Consider the following 17,868-nt stretch of genomic DNA (forward strand, 5'->3'; position numbering starts at 1 on the left):
GTCAATATTGGCCAAAAGATGTGTTTGCGCGATGTAAGGCTCTTTAAATTTTATCGCGAATTTCCGATTAGGTCCCCAAATTTGCACCTCTTATCGCGAATTTTTGCTGGTGTAAGCCAGCAAGTAAGGCGGCTGGGCTGTTAGGACTCTAGGATGTTAGGGGATTTTAAGGGCTGTTAGGTTTGTTAGGGCTATTAGGGAAAATAAAAATTAAATTTATTTTCAGAGAAAAAAACACACATTATATATATATTATATATATTATATATATATATATATATATATATTGCGTTCGTCGACTTTTCGTCGTCCGGTTGCCGTCAACGTGTTCGCGGACGGCGGGCGTCTCGTTACCTGGCGTTTTTCGCGTTTAGCTTTTTCGCGCTCGCGGTTACCGCGTTTTCGCGTTGGACTTTTTTTCGCAATCCCACTTTCACAAATGAAACGGGATTTTCGCTCGTACCGGAAACCGGGAGTGCCGTTTAAAGTATATATATATTAAATATATACATCGCGCGACCAAAACAGAAAATTTTTAATCGTATCGAATAGTTATGGGAGTGCCGTTCAGTATGCGCGAAAAGTGCGAAAAATAGCGATATAAAAATATCGCTCGTGAGTGCGGGGAGTGCCGTTAAGTATCGCGCGTCTAACTGGAGGAGAGGAGTCTAGGAGAGGAATTAGGCTCCGGCCAGAGCAACCTTCTGGTAAGCAATTTATTTATTTGTAAAATTTATATATTAAATTTAAATATATATTATCATAATTAAATCAAACAATTAATCGCAACAATAATTTGATTTGTTTTATTTATAATGATTTAATAAGAGAGAAAAAGATTTTTAAAATAAAAGCTATAATCTCTTTGTAAAGATATTAGCTTTTATAAATTATTAAAGAATTATTATAAATGTTTTTCTTTAATTTATAGAATTATTTTACGAATCTTACTTATTATTATATGGATTAAATATAAGATACACAATACATACAATAATAATTCTTTGAAATATTCAATTATTTTGGACGTTATTATAATTTGGATTTTTCTAATGTGTATGTTATAGATGTACCAAACCCAGATGATCTGAGAGGAGGAGCAGGCCTAGGAAAGCATCTTGCACCAGCGAAAACCTGATGGTATGTATTATTATTTATAATTAATTTTATATAAATAAATAAATTAATTAATTTGATTATATAATGATTTAAACATGATTAAACATTAAAAAATTGGACAAATTTTATACATAATTCTTTCTATTAAAAGTTCTACTTAAAAAAAATTAATTACTTATAAAATTATTTCATATTTATACATCTATTTATAATTGTGTACATCGGATATAAAATTCAATGAGTCCAATAATAATTTCTTAAAATATTAATTATTTTGAACATTGATATAATTTGCATTTTATATTTGTATGTTACAGACAACATAGCTTCAATATCAATTCCGCTGTTGCGCATCAGTGCCGGTAAGTGACAACTTTTTATTTTGAAGCAAAGGATTTGTAAATGCATGAAGAAATCCGTTGCTTCTAACTCTTGATTGGCGGGACAATACGTGTAGAAATTAAAGTAAAAGAAAAAATATTTGTAAAATAACAATAGATATAGACATACATGAAATATTTATTTCCATTATATATATATGGGCCTTTACAAAACGATTTTAAAAATAGATTTTTAATTTCTAAATATTTAATCTAAAAAATAAAAATATTTATAAGCAACCCGCCGACCGAGAGTTAAAATGCATGCTAATTATATTTTATGCATGATAATTTATTTTGCGATTTCTGACGACTAAATGACGCACGTTAAAATACGATCATAATATCATACGATCATACGAATAGTCGACGACTAAACAAATAGTCGTCAAAATGAATATAGCCAGAAGCAGAGATAACTGGCTTGGAACATCAATATTGGCAATATTGGCCAAAAGATGTGTTGCGCCGCTAAGGCTTTCTTTTATCGCGAATTTCCGGTTAGGGCTTCCTAAATTTTTCATTATCGCGGATTCCTAATTAGGGTTCCCCAAATTTCACTTGATCGTGAATTTCTGCTGGCGTAAGCCAGCAAGTAGGGTGGCTAGGGCTGTTAGGTCTTTGTTAGGTCTGTTAGGGCTGTTAGGACTGTTAGGTTTGTTAAGCCTATTAGGTTTGTTAGGGCTATTAAAGCATATAAAAATTAAATTTATTTTCAAGAAAAAAAAACATAAAAATATGTTATTTTTAGGGGCCTGTATTAGGCTTGTTAGGGCTATTAGGTCTGTTAGGGTTGTTAAGATTGTTAGGGCTATTAGGGCATATAAAAATTAAATATATATATAATTTATTTCATATAAAATTAAATAAATTATATATAAAGAATTGAAATTAATTATAAAAAAAACTATAAATAAAAATAAAAAAATTAATGTAAAAAAATGTAAAATGGAAAATGTAAAAAATGTAACTTAAATACATAATGTACATTTAAGTTGCATTTTATTATACGTATAACATGTACTAAATTTAATATTTTATTTTTTGTAAATTATATTAATATTTTATTTTATCACTACTAAAAATTGTATTTTTTTTAAAATTATACAATTTTAAATTCAAAGGTGAATGTTATTAGTATCTAATATGATAATATTTATTTGATAAAATATTGAGAGACAAAAGTAATTCAATTTAAATAATTTTTTTTTCTAACTTATTTGAAATCATATACATTGATTATCATTGAATAATCATTTTAAATAATAAAAATTTTGCAAATTTTCTTATGTTGAGAATATTGATACTAATAGCATCAATTATTAAATTGATAATTAACATTATAATTATATCTATAAATTGTAATTATATTATTTTTTATTTTTCATAATTTTCTTTGCAATTGTATAGAAATTATAATCTAGTTGTAATAATGTAAAAGAAATCTATTGTACATTACACGAAATTAGGTGAATACGTACAATAACAAAATTTGTTTAATTAACACATTTGATATATTTTATTTGAATATTTTTATTGCAAAATTATTCAAATATTTGGATAGCTTATTTTTTATACTAAAAGATTATTAATAAATTCGAGAAACTTTCGTAATCGCGCAAATACCGTAAAAAAATTTTTTTACATAATATAAAGTTATTATTAAATAAAAGTGAATCATGAAAAACACGATGTTAACCCAATAATTAGATATTAGCTTTTTACGTAAAATTTGTCGTTCTTTTAATATTATAGAAAACACAAGTATATTCGAAAATAAAATATTGCGAAATATTAAACATTATCAATCATGCGGAAATTAAAATCTGTAAAACAAAATAATTTTCTTTGATTATCGTTTTTAATTTAATGTATTTCAAGAATTTCGCATCGCGTTAAATATTTATAGATTATGATTTATTGATTTACGATTTTATAATAAATTATATTGCAAACAATTGCGTTCTTTTCACGTTTTTGGATGTGATCGCTGTCTCGACGAAGAAGCCTTATCGCTGTCCCTCATGTCAGGTGGACGCTAGCAAATGCGCGGTTTATACTGGCGGAGAATCGAAACGATTTTCATTGCGGAAAGTTATTTCTCGCCGGTTTTTGTGAGATCTATCCGCAACGCTTAGTTCGGTGCCTCATTGAAAATTGAAAGTTTCATTACAGAATAGGAATTAAACCCAGGTTTTCGTGGCGGTTCCTGGAAACAATGTTTTGGCAGTGATTTAACGACAATCACCGTACATTGTTTGAAATCGAATTACAAAATTCATTATACTTTGAGAGAAGATATATTTTCTCTTTTTGTTAAAAATGTTCTTCCATTAATATCCTCCTATTAATATCACTATTATTTTAATAATGAAAATAATAATTCAAAAATGGATATAATAGATAAAATTCACTTTTTCAAATATAAATTTAATTTAATAAGTTTTTGCGCAAACTTTTTTGTGCAAAATTTTTATTATTTGAAAAATTATGGTTACAAACAAGTATATTTTATTAATTAATTTTGAATTAATTTTATTTTTGGTCTCTTTTAAGAAACCACTTGCAGGAGTTACTGGATGCTCCACTATCTTATGTATATTATAATTAGTTTATTTTAGATAAGAGTGTACATATAATAAAATACATGTGCGTAAATTGTGACATATTTGAAAAACTATTTTTTAATATTATTCTTAATAATATATTAGGAATGCATGATATAATATAAAATGTGTGATTAATTAAAAAATTCGAGACAAATCGAATGGGTACTCTGATATCAGTAAGATATCTGCAAATTATTGTTACGTGCTAAGTCTTAACTGTTAAATGCAACAGAAAAATTAATTTTTTGATAATCTTTCATTTGATGTTGCTAAATATTCAAGTTGAATTTTTTTTTAATCTTGCTGTTATCAGATTTGATTTGTCTCGAATTTTGAGCAAATTTGGTACCCTAAAATTATTATTATTCACACATTTAATCAAGCAACGATAAAAGCGCATGTATTTCATTTTACCTTTAAATATATTTGATTGTAACATGTATATAAAAACTATTATATCCAGTCATTTTTTAGTAAAAAGAAAAGATTTCTTAAAATGGAAGAAGATGTTTTTTTACGCGAATTTTAATATTATATATTGAAAATGATAAGAAGGGTAACAGTCGTTAATCCGCTGCCAAAATCGCTGTTATCGGGAGCAGTCAGGAAGATCGGGGTTTCGTTCTTTCCTGTAGAGAAGCTTCTGATGTTTAATGAATCACTTAACTATCCGTTGTGGATCGATTTCGCGAGATCCGAAATAGAAGAAATAAGACAAATTGAAGTCGCTTCCCACTTTTAGAATCGTTCTTCTCTCTGTCAGATATTAACCAGCGTGTCACTCGGCAGAGGGATTTTGATCTGGTCTAATCGTTGGACCAGTTATTCTTCATTGAGCGTGGCGATAACGCAATTATTTTAAGGCATAAGGATATTAAAGTTTAGCCTGTTTGCAATTGTTCGCGGAACAAGATATATATTTTACTTTTGATCGCGAAATTTACATGAAATTGTATATTTGAAAAGAAATCGACTATTAGATTCTGCATCCGCGTTTGATTCCTTACGTATATTATAATATTGTGCAAATTATATGAAATGCGTCTCTAATGTTGCAATATTTTTATTGTCGCACAAAATGATAATAATTATATTGCGCACGTTGTATTCCGATTATTATAGAAATTATGTGTATTGTGGTTAAATATTACTGTTATTATTAATTTATTTATTTATCATATATATTCGTAAAATTTAAACCGCGAAATTTAATTTTTTTTCTGATTTAATTTTTGGGTAACATCAAAGTTTTACTTATCTTTCCGCGTCATCAAACATTTCTTTTAGAAAATCTTATAAAATGAATTAAAATTTCGTATTAAAATTACTTTTTCTTAATTGAGAGGAACACAAGCGAGAAATTTATTAATGATTTTTTTAGTCGCGATAGATTATCAGAAAAATTTCTAATCAATTTTACGTTGTACGTATTGCGGATATTTTCGTGTAATATAGTAAAGTAATCTATGTATATATTCTACATAACAATTTTTTATGTATTATATATAATATATATTTTATTGTTATGTATTACACTATATATTTTCAACGAAAAATTTTATGTATTATCTTATGTATTAACAATTTTATGTATTATATATATATATATATATATATATATATATATGTGTGTATTATGTATATATATTTTATTATTGTTATTGTTATACATTATATATCACATCAAATATGTGTAAAAGATATTTGTAACAATAGAAATTAAATCTTGAATAAATGTCGAAAAATGGAAAATATATCTTCATTTTTCGAAAAATTATTTTATTCTCTGAATTTTCCTTTTTTTTCTTTCTATATATATAGTATTATTGTAAGTCCAAGAATGTGTGTGCGCTCTCAACATCATTATCCGTATTATTGAAAATATTTGAATAAATTCGAATACATATTTATTTGATGTTGATACCAATTTATAAATTGTATTATAATTATAATATATATTTTGTAATATATTTTTATATGACTGCAAGCTATGTAATTATGCATTATAATATTTTATAATTATATAATATATATATAATATATGTATATTTTATACATCCTTTGTATTATATTTTCTATTTGGAAAATTTGAAAAACCTACATTATATTAAAAGAAAATAAAATAAAAAAATTGTACCTCTTCGATGGTATCTCCACCTTAACGAAGGCATTCGCCGGGTGAGGAGGTTTGAGTACTCTAATGATCCGGAGAGCTATGCCGGCGGTAACGTAGGCCGGTATTCATACAATTTGTTTTTATATTTAATCATCTTAAATATAATCTTAGATCGCATCTTAAAATTCTGTTCAGTCTCAATGAAATAACAAACATTTTCTAAATTTTACTTAAAACGATTTTAAATATAAGACTGTGTAAACACCGGCCTTAATTACTGGTAGGGTCACCCATGCCGGATAGGTCAAAGAGAAAGAGTCAGACTAAGAGAGATACCGTAATTATAATTATTATATTAGTAATTATTAATTAATTATATATATTAATATATATATACATATATATATATATATATATATATATTAATATATATTATATATTAATTTATATTATACATTATTAATATATATTATATATTAATATATATTATACATATTAATTATTAATATAATAATTATATTATATTATAATATATTATAATACTTAGTTAATAATTATTATATATTTTGAATAAGATGGAAGAGAATAAAAGAATGATAAAACGATAAGAAGAAAGAAGCACGAGTCCCTATAGTCTTGGGAATGCGACAGATCACAACATTGCAAAGATTTGAAGAAGAAGATGCATCGGATAAACATATGTAGTAATTAGGAATAGCTTGTAATTAAGTCGACTAATAATAGTAATAATAATAGTAATAATAGTAATATTTTTTAATTATGTTACACTTTATAATTTAGTACCTTGTATTATATATACATATAAAGCATTAAGCATTAAATATTTTTTAGCACCAGTGCTGTATAACAAGATACTTTTGTATGTAAATTGATAGTAAATAAATTATTTAATCGCGAAAGATACTGTATTTTACAAATAAAAACTTTAAATATGAAAACGGTCACAAACGGAATATAAAGATTAAACAAAAGTATATACGTATTAACTTCTATCGATGAAAAGATTTTCTTATGTTATGTATAATCAAAATAGTGTTTACATGACACCACGTATCTTACATATTTAGGGCATGAACTAAGCGACAGCGCTCAGTTTATAATAGTCTCTTGAAGTGGTAAGATCGCGATTCAACGTTTATTTCATATTATAAATCTGTAGCTGCCTCATAAAATAGGGTAAGACATTAAATAAATTGAATAAAATATTTAGCTTATATATCTCTTTTTCATTGAATGTATGCATATAAAAATGTGTGAAATAACAAGCAATTATTTTATTTCTTAAAAAAGATTTTCCTTCAATTTTCAAATGAATATAGTTCTTTATTGAAAGTACTATTTTCATATATCGCAGGTAATATGAAGATATTTAGACACGTATTGTAATAGTATCATTTAACCATTTTAATACCATATATAGAAAACCTATAAACTTTATTTGACGATATAAAATTATTGTGTTCCAAATTTTATGCTATAGCTATAAAATTATCTTAAAGACGTTTAATATTACATGTAATTTGTTTTTAAAACATTACTTTTTTTATAATGAAGTCGATGTTCTTTAATGTTACATACACTGAAAATGTTAAGTTAAATATAACGGACGCAAATAAAGAACGAGCAATAGATTAATATATAGTTCCAAATATGTGTTCCAAAATATACCACATGTACTAATATAAAACTAATATAATGTTCGTTTAGCATTTTTTTTACATTTTATTTGAATTGTTGCATCAACAAAGTTTCAAATAAATTTGATTTCGGCACATATTTATTGTGTATCATTCGTTTTTCATATATTTCTCACTCTAAACTAAGTTTAAGAAGAACGTATAAACTTTGTAGATAACATGTTAGTAAACATACAGTCATATCACATATAAAATCCAGTTGTTGAAAATATCTCTCATATATTTTTAAATTTTCTTTATCTCTAAATTTAACATACATGTTTAAAGAAATGATTAAAATTTTTAAAATTTGTGTACGTAGAGAATACATAATATGCAAGACACAAAAACATATAACTATACTAGAAGAAATATTGAAGATAATCGAACTTGAGAGAAATAAAAATTATATTTATTGTGTTGTTCTTCTTGGAATTACCTAAATTACATTCTTCATATGTGTCTTCTTATATACATATTCAAGGAAAATATTTTATATCGTTTATAAAAATGAGAGTTGTATAAATATATTCAAGGAAAATATTTTATATCGTTTATAAAAATGAGAGTTCTACATTTATTTTTTATTTATGTGATGTTATATATTTATTAATAATATATAATCATTTTATCATTATTGTAATTAATCCTATTTTACTAAGCATTGCTAAGCATTAGTCTAAATTACTTTGCATGTTTTTTCACACAAAAGTAAAAAAATCGAAGCCAATTCGCATAAAATTTATAAATATCTTGTTTCTAGTAAAGAAATATTTTTATAGATATCCGAAGAAAATTTAACATGATATTCATAAAACTATTATTAAGTAGTAGTTTAATATACATGACCGCAATGACAATAACGATTTCTACTAATGATGAAAAATCGGATGTCGTGTGGCGCAATGAATTGAACTACAATTTGTCAGACACTATATTGCCATTACATTATTCAATACGAGTTATATTTCTCCCTAAGCGGCCTCATCTTATCAGTGAATGTAAAATCATTATTAATATTATGTTTGCAACACAACACATAAATTTTAATTTACCGAATTCGAAATGTATTCTAATTGGAGCGAGCTTAAGACAATTATGTAATGGAGGGGACTATCCAATTAAATTACCAATATATTATGGAAAAAACAATATTGTCATGTTAGACTTTGACGACTTTTTGTTACCTGGTACATATCTTTTGAAAATCTATTTCATTAATAATAATTTTACAATAAACGTTTCTGAAAATTACGAAATTCCGTTTATAAAGGAAGGAGAAGATAGAAGATGGTGAGTAGAAGTATATTAAAATATGAAAACAAAACTCTTAAATACTTTGTGCATTGTATGCTTAATATGCAATTTAAAAGTAATAATTATTTTGAGCATAATGTTAAATACAATAGGTTAATAGTAACAAATATTCAAACAAAAAAACAGCAAATATTTCCGTATTGGAACAACCCAGAATTGAAAGTTTATTTTGATATTTCTATAAACCATCATCGACAATACACAGTTTTGTCAAATATGCCGATACAAATATCTAAACCGGCGCTCTATAATACGATGTGGACACATTTTCACACGACTCCTTTGATCTCCATAGATAGTATAGTATTAGTAGTAACTAATTATTATCAGATCAGTAATGTGATTAACAATAAAACTGTTAGCATGTTGTACAGACCGCAATTGAAATCGCAAATGAAATTTTCGCTATATATTATTGAAAATATTATTAGATACTTACAAAATAATTCGATGTATGTCTTTGAAAAGACTTATGTTTTGTTTGAAAAGAAAGTGGATGTAGCAATCTTGGATATAAAAGATGAAGTCAAACAGAAATTGGGATTCGTTTTTTATAGGTAATATGTGTATATTAAAGATATATATATAATTTATTTAAGAAATAAAATTATATTAATATTCAAAATTTTTCATATATTAATATATTCATGCATAATGATTTTTAGAGAAGCAGATATTGTTTACGATGAAAAATTACATCCTATCATATACAAAATAAGAATTGCTCACATTATAGCACGTGGGATGGCACAAAAATGCAATCTGTTGAGTCCATCTTATTGGTTTGATCAATGGTTAAACGAGGGCTTTAAAATATATTTCGAAACATATATCATCGAGAAGGTTATTTTATCATAATGTTATTTGAATACGCAGTCAAAACAATTAACAGTTTAGCATTGTACACAATCGCTAAATATTTCTACAAATTTTCTTAAATATAAAAATAATGATAATCCAAATCTTTTAAATTTCTATAAATCTGATGAAAGGAATTTATAAGAAATAAATATAATTAATATATTTTTATATATGAAAATTATTACGAAAAGATTTACACACATACAAATTTTATTTTTAAAATTTTTTTAGCAATTAATTAACATATTATGATGCTGGTTTTTATACTAAAGGCTTTTTCTCTCTGATTAATTATAGTTATGATTATATTGAATTGATTTTAGGCTCTGCCAAATTTCCCGATGATGGATTTGTTTGTAGTTCAAGTTCAACATGAATTACTCGATCTAAACACTTATATCGTTATAAATTATGCTATAGAATATAATATCTATTCTGAAAATTATTACTCTTCTCTTTCCCACAACAAAGGTGTAAATAATTAAATAATTAAATAATTAAATAATTATAAATTTCTGAATGTTAATTTCACAAGAAGTGGAAAATCATTTATATAAACAAATTTATTTTTTTTTTGTCAAAATTTCTATATTTTTATTCTTATTATATTTTATTATAATCTTTGAGGTAACAATATCAAAAAGAATATAATATCTAACTTTTTGAAATCAAACTTTTTTTTGTATATTTTTTTATATAATTTTCTAATGTATATTTTTTAAATTAAAGTAATACGTCTATTGACTTCAAAAAATCGTCAATATCAGAAAACATAAAGCTTATTAATTATAAAAGTCTAATTTATTATACTTACTTAATCTTAATCATTCATTATTTCTCTATCATTATAATTTTTTTATTTTATTTTTTTAGAACATATTTAACACTATTAAATATAATATTAAGTAATTTTTTTTATTTCAATCATTATAGGTTTCATTATATGGCGCATGTTAGAATTAACATTTTCGCCTGATATATTTTCAAAAAGTATCGACATATATTTGAATAATCAGTAAGTATAATGTAATATAATTATATATATATATATATATATATATATATATATATATATATTGTAGAGAATAGAAAATTTTTTAATATATAAAAATTTTGTGCAATATATTTCCTGTGTTATTATTTAAAAGTCATAGGTGTTTGAAAAGGCTCAGATTTATATTGTTATTTTATATTTATAAATTTTTGTCGAGTGAATTTCAATTCGAGTTTTTCTGAATAAACATATAAGAAAGAGATTCATAGTTTATAAACAATTTAAATTGAATAATTTTTTGAGAATCAAGTTTCACAAATATATGTACAGTTTAAAGCTTTAACCTTTGTGAAGATTAAATTCATTATTTATTAATTATGAAAAGTTATTCAATCGTTAATAAATATATAAACTATTATATGTCATATAATATATGTCATATAATATATATTTTTTATATATTAAATTACAATATACATAATTATATTAATGTTTAAAAGTTAATACTTGTATGAAAGTTGCATTATAAATTAAAATAAAATATGATAATGAATTATATAAATTGTGATTTTCTCTTTTATGATATTGATCAATTACATAAAGAGTTAGCATTGCCATGTTAAATCTTATAGATTCAGTGAGCCTGAAGCAACAACTTCCAGTCATTTATGGAATGCTATGCAATCTGTCATGAACGCATTAAATTACACATTAGAGTTTAATATAAAAAGTATGATAGATTCATGGGCTACGCAGAGTTGTTTTTCCGTATTAGAGGTGATGCGAAATTATTCTAGCAATACTGTAACTATATCGATACGATTTCACAACAAATTAGATGTAGAACAATATTATATACCTGTTACTTACACTACGGAATCAAAACTCAATTTTAATATAACTTGGACAAATATTACTTGGTTAACACCACGGCATTCAGAAATTAAATTCTTTTTTGAGGAAGATCAGTGGATTATTTTCAATTTACAACAAGCTGGTAAATATTGAATGATAAACTTATATTGACTACATATATATTATATAATGTAAACATTATGTTTGTAGTCAATACTAATTTGAATTTATACAAAATTCCTTAAACATACGAGTTTCTAAGTTTACTCAGTTATCATATATTATATATGATATGAGTAAAATATGAGTATAAATCAAAATAATAAAAAATATTTTAAAACATATATATAATACATATTACATATATATAAAATATAAGATTCTCTCTTTCTTTGTTTCTACAAAAATATACTACGTTAATATTGAAATACTACGTTAATATTGAAATTTCATCAAATGCAATATAACCGATGTATTTTATGTCTTACTATGCGCAATTCTGATACCGTTATTATTAAATAATAAATAAAAGAAAGAAGATATTTCGAAATATATTTAATCAACATAAAGCAACTATAAGTTGCTAATAACCGACAAAAATTTGTTGCATAACAGGATACTATCGCGTCTATTATGATACTGAGAATTGGCGAAAAATTGGGCGATACTTGAATTCTAAAGAATATGAGAATATACATGTTCTCAATCGAGCACAAATTATCGATGATGCATTCCATTTTGCGGTAGAGAAGGAACTTGAATTCTCAGTATTTTGGAAAATTGCTCAATATTTGTCAAATGAAAGAGATTACATAGCATGGTATCCTATGATCAAAGCTTTTGAATTTATGTCGAATATTTTCGTATTCTTGTGGTATTACCCTCAATTCCAGGTAAACATAATAAATTTTATTAAAAAATTATCTACTAAGCTAATTAATTATAATTTAATATAACGATTTCATATCACAACAGTGAAATAATTGAAAAATAGATATGTAGTGACTTTATAAAAATACTAAACACATATGTTATATGTTTGAAAATATACTAAAAAATTAAAAAAAAAAAACAATTTAATTATATGTTTTTACTTAACTTTATTTATGTATCAAATGTCACAAATTTGAAATGGTTTATACGTTTTCCTTTTTAAATAGTCATGTTTTATAAATTTATAAATTTTTATATTGCTGTTTTTCCAAAATACTAGAACTTTAAAATTTATATTATATTCAATGTTGTATATATATATATATATATATATATATATATATATACATACAACATTGAATATAATATAATTATATATATATATATATATATATATATATATATACATTTTATTCAATTTATTCAATTTTAGAGTATTATAGAATACAGTATCAATTATTACTTTATATTAATTTTTTGCACAGTAGAATGTTTACGGCGAGTATTAAAAATTTGCAAAACATTTATAATTTTAAGATAATTTTGTTACATTGTATAGCTTGTAATAATTCATTTCTAAATATTTGTTTTATAAAAATTAAGATATTTTACAGATTTGAAATATAAAATCGATATTTGATTGATGTAATAGATTTAAATTAAGAAAATAATTGATCGTAATATAGTTAATTCGTCGATGTGTAAGAGAGTTTAGTCATCGATATATGAGATATAGTCTAGATACTAAGTGATATAAGACTATCTAAACTTGATTTTAGTAATAATTAATAGATTTCAGATGTAGTATAATACGATCTATTGCATCATGTAATTATATTTACATTTAAAGTGAATCGAATCTATTATTTATATATATATATATATATATATATATATATATACCTATATATAAAAAAAAATGTAAAAGTCTTTATTTCTCAAATGTAAAAGTCTTTATTTTTCTGACTTATACTACTTGACATTTGAGCGAGTGATATATAGACTGAAATATACGTATTAAGAATATAGATACATTTGGATATAAAATACGTATACAATTATTTAAATACGTATACAATTATTCAAATAAAAGATCGGCTAATTTGATTAATACAATAGTTGTATGTAACATAATAATAATTGATGCTATAATGACATGAATTTATTAAAATAAAATTTATTAAAATAAAATTCTAATTAAAATGTGTTTCTGTTTTGTACATATATATAATATCTATTCTTTAAATGTGAAAGGATTAAATAAAGAGATGTACTATATTTCTTATTTCAATACTAGGAAGTGATAAGAAGAATGGAATTTTTAATATTGTGGAATGTGTCTGGAGAACATAACGATCATATTGAATGTTTAAAGCAAGAAGTTGCAAAGTGGAGATGTATTGCGGATGATTTTTCATGTAAAACACAGGCCCATAATCAATTGCAAGAGCATCTGATAAATCCTGAAAAAAACAAGTAATTCTCTTTGTAATACTTGATTCTTTATAGGAATATTTTGGGAAAATATAGATATATATTAATTAAGAATATTTTATGGAGATACACACACACACACACACACACACACACACACACACACACACACACACACACACACATATATATATATATATATCAGTATATATAATAGTATATCAAATATATATATATATATATGTGTATATATTTGAGAAATTAGTTATCATATATTAAAAAATTATTTATTATTACAATAAAACACTAAAAATCCTAATAACACTATTTTGATAGAAAATTTTTACTTTTTTTCTGGACTGTTTTTGTAGATTATCACCTGGATGGAAGAGGTGGACATACTGTAATGGTTTGAAAATCGCAGATAATAATATATGGAATCAAGTTTTCAATAATCAATTAATGAAAAAAATTGATCCTATGATTTTAGAATGTCTAGCTAATGTTGAAGATTCTAGAATATTAATGCCTTATTTTCAGAGCCAATTGTTTGACTTTATGTTTAATGTAGCTTATTATAAACCATCAGAGAGAGCCTTAACTGCACCTACTTTTCTTATTATTCTTGCGAAAAATACGGATCTGCTTGAAGAGATATTAAATAATTTCAAAAACATTGTAGAAAGGTAACGATATTATTTCATAAAAATACATAGTTTCGAAAATTTATTGTTCTTATTAATTGCAAATATTAATTAATTCTAAATGTATTTTAAATGTATTAATTCTAAATGTATTGTTTTTGTTGAAATAGGAGAGTCAATGAGATTACAGCATTAACTGTCATAATTAACAATGTGTATTCTAAGGGACAGTTAGACAAGGTAATTTTAATGAATAAAAGTTTCGTACTTATTTGTTAAAATTTTATTATAAAATTTATTTTTTCCTATACATAGTGTTTCAGAGTTGATGTTAGAAATTCTTATAGTAGGTAAAGAGGTTAAAATTAAGCATTTTTTAATAATAAATTTAAATCCGCAAATTCATAATTTCAACGCGACAGTCTAGAAATGATAATTCCGCACAGTCTAGGGCCTTGATAAATTTTCGACATTTAAAATCATGATTCAATAGAAACATGATCCGGCTTTTGATTTCTGCCATTCATGCAACGATGAATTGGAATAGTCATTTTGAGCAACTCTTGTAATTTTTTGAAATAAAACAAAACAATAATTAAAATAAAAATGTGAAAAAGTTTTTCTTGCACTTTTTCCTTTGCTGCTCAACTAGTATGTAGAAAAAAAAACAATCCACAGATCGATTAGCTTACAGCTCGTCCAGAACTCTAATATATATATATATATATATATATATATATATATATATATATGTATCTGTCACATAGTAGCATTCGATAGATTGTCTTTATTAACAAGTCAACTTAGATTGAAAATATCATTTATTTGTTATCATGTTAATATTATGAATTTCCAAATAATAATAAATTTATTATCAAAAAATGTCTAATTTTAATCTCTCTATATCTACCATAAAGAAATTTATAATATTGAATGAAACAATTTGTACATGTTATATATTTTATATATAACGTTCGACATATCTTGTTCTAAAATTCTGTCAATAATAAAATTGTGTCTATATGATAATGCGACATTTACGAAATTATTTATTGATGTTAATTGTTAAAATAATCTCCTTTAGATAACAAACTTCATTAGAAAAAAGTTTCAAGAACCAATGATTTTCGATATTGAACGCAAGATACAAACACGCACTTCAGAAATCGAAAGACAAATAGAATTTCTTTCTTCTTTCATCGATTAAAAATATAAAGATGTATAATGCGTCGATCTATTTAGAAGTCGATACTACAGCATGAATGAGATAAGATTTATAAATTAATATACATAATTAATCATTATTTTCACATAACTGTTAATAATATTTTAATTGTATTTAACTATGTTGTAATTTTTACATTATTTATTGGTTTTTTTTGTAATGCAGATTTAATATTTATATAGATAGATAATTGTATTTACGTAATCTTTATTATATTGTACATACATATGCATACTAAATGTAAAGTATATATTAATATAATATATTATTATATTAATATAAATATATATTAAAAAGAAGTACATATATATATATTATTTATAATTTTCTGATTAGCATATCCTAATATATGTATGTATATTTACAATTTTTATATTTACAATACATGTATATTTTACTTCTTTGTATTTTAAATGACACGTAAAATTATAAATGTATTTATATTTTGAACCGCAAATTATAATCTTTTAAAGCGGGTTTTCAAAATGGATTTCTATATCAAGTTCAAATAAATTTAGACTATCAAAATGTTGTTGTATAAAATAAAACCAAACTTATAAAATAATTGAAATAATAAAATAATAAACTGAATAAAATAATTGAATAATTTTGAAAAAATATATATAGAAAATTGTAGAAGATGAGGGGGAAAAATGCTTTAAAATTGTGGGATACTCTCCTTAATAATACCTATTTCATTCATTTTGATTCAATGGCATATCACTTTACATTTTAACAACTAATCGATTTGTAATCAACACTTTATAAAATAGATTAGCAATTGTATATTATCACGATGACAAATAACATCTTTCAATTTCTCTACGATCAATTAATTTAGAATTAATTATATGGAAGAACACAAATCTTTTCAGTTGCATCAAAGGAATCATTGAAACTAATATATTAATTTACGCACAAGTTAGTCCCAAATAGAAAAATAATTATATCAAATAATATGATATTCTTAGGCAAGACTCTTTTCTTTATAAGAGTTCTTGAAAAAGATAATTATTTATAATATATATATATATATATATATATATATATATTTCGGCTTGCCATTTTACTGGCCGCGTTACAGTGAATATCGCGCGAGAGAGGCAGGCAACATGCGCGGTGTGCACAATTTCGACCGTCCGCGCGCAGACGAAAAACGGCCAATTTATATCTGGACTTTCGGACGCGATAACGATTTCGTTCTTTTTGCATAAAATTCTACACCATTTCGCGGCACTACCGTTTAAATCTCGTCTCGATCGCTCGAGGAACGGCTGACCTACAGTGAATATCCGAAATCTGCTTCTTGGACTCACACTTAAGCGTAATATTTATATATATTGAATAAAAAAGCGAGTCGGAACGCAATCAGTCGAATAGTAAATTAAATATTTATATATACCAAACGAAAAGATGAATTGGAATGCATTCGTTCGATTAATTCGTTAAATATATATATATATATATATACTAATTTATAAACCCCTTATTGAATTGGGGATAAAAGGAGCTAATATATATATATAACGAATAAAACAATAGTATTTATTACAAATGAATGTATATAACATATATACATATATATGATATATTAAAATATATAAAAGTATATTATATTAAAATTTTTCCAGTAAATGATATTATTTCGTAAAGAAAAATATATTGTATATCTTTCAATAAAAGA

The 17,868-nt window shown here is 24.3% G+C and overlaps 1 protein-coding gene across 1 annotated transcript; it reads left to right on the forward strand.

The window, feature by feature from the left end:
* The first annotated feature begins 7,349 nt into the window (after window positions 1-7,349).
* LOC105251136 (aminopeptidase N-like) lies at window positions 7,350-16,249 on the forward strand. Its single transcript, XM_025406463.1, has 12 exons — window positions 7,350-7,421; window positions 8,704-9,214; window positions 9,331-9,795; window positions 9,904-10,081; window positions 10,423-10,570; window positions 11,033-11,114; window positions 11,726-12,090; window positions 12,564-12,841; window positions 14,179-14,357; window positions 14,687-15,001; window positions 15,130-15,199; window positions 16,044-16,249. The coding sequence occupies exons 2-12, from the start codon at window positions 8,724-8,726 to the stop codon at window positions 16,164-16,166; spliced, it is 2,694 nt and encodes an 897-aa protein (XP_025262248.1). The 5' UTR covers window positions 7,350-7,421; window positions 8,704-8,723; the 3' UTR covers window positions 16,167-16,249.
* The last annotated feature ends 1,619 nt before the right edge of the window (window positions 16,250-17,868 follow it).

This window comes from Camponotus floridanus, unplaced genomic scaffold (assembly GCF_003227725.1).
Source record: "Camponotus floridanus strain SB8 unplaced genomic scaffold, Cflo_v7.5 scaffold144, whole genome shotgun sequence".
NCBI classification, from domain to species: domain Eukaryota; kingdom Metazoa; phylum Arthropoda; class Insecta; order Hymenoptera; family Formicidae; genus Camponotus; species Camponotus floridanus.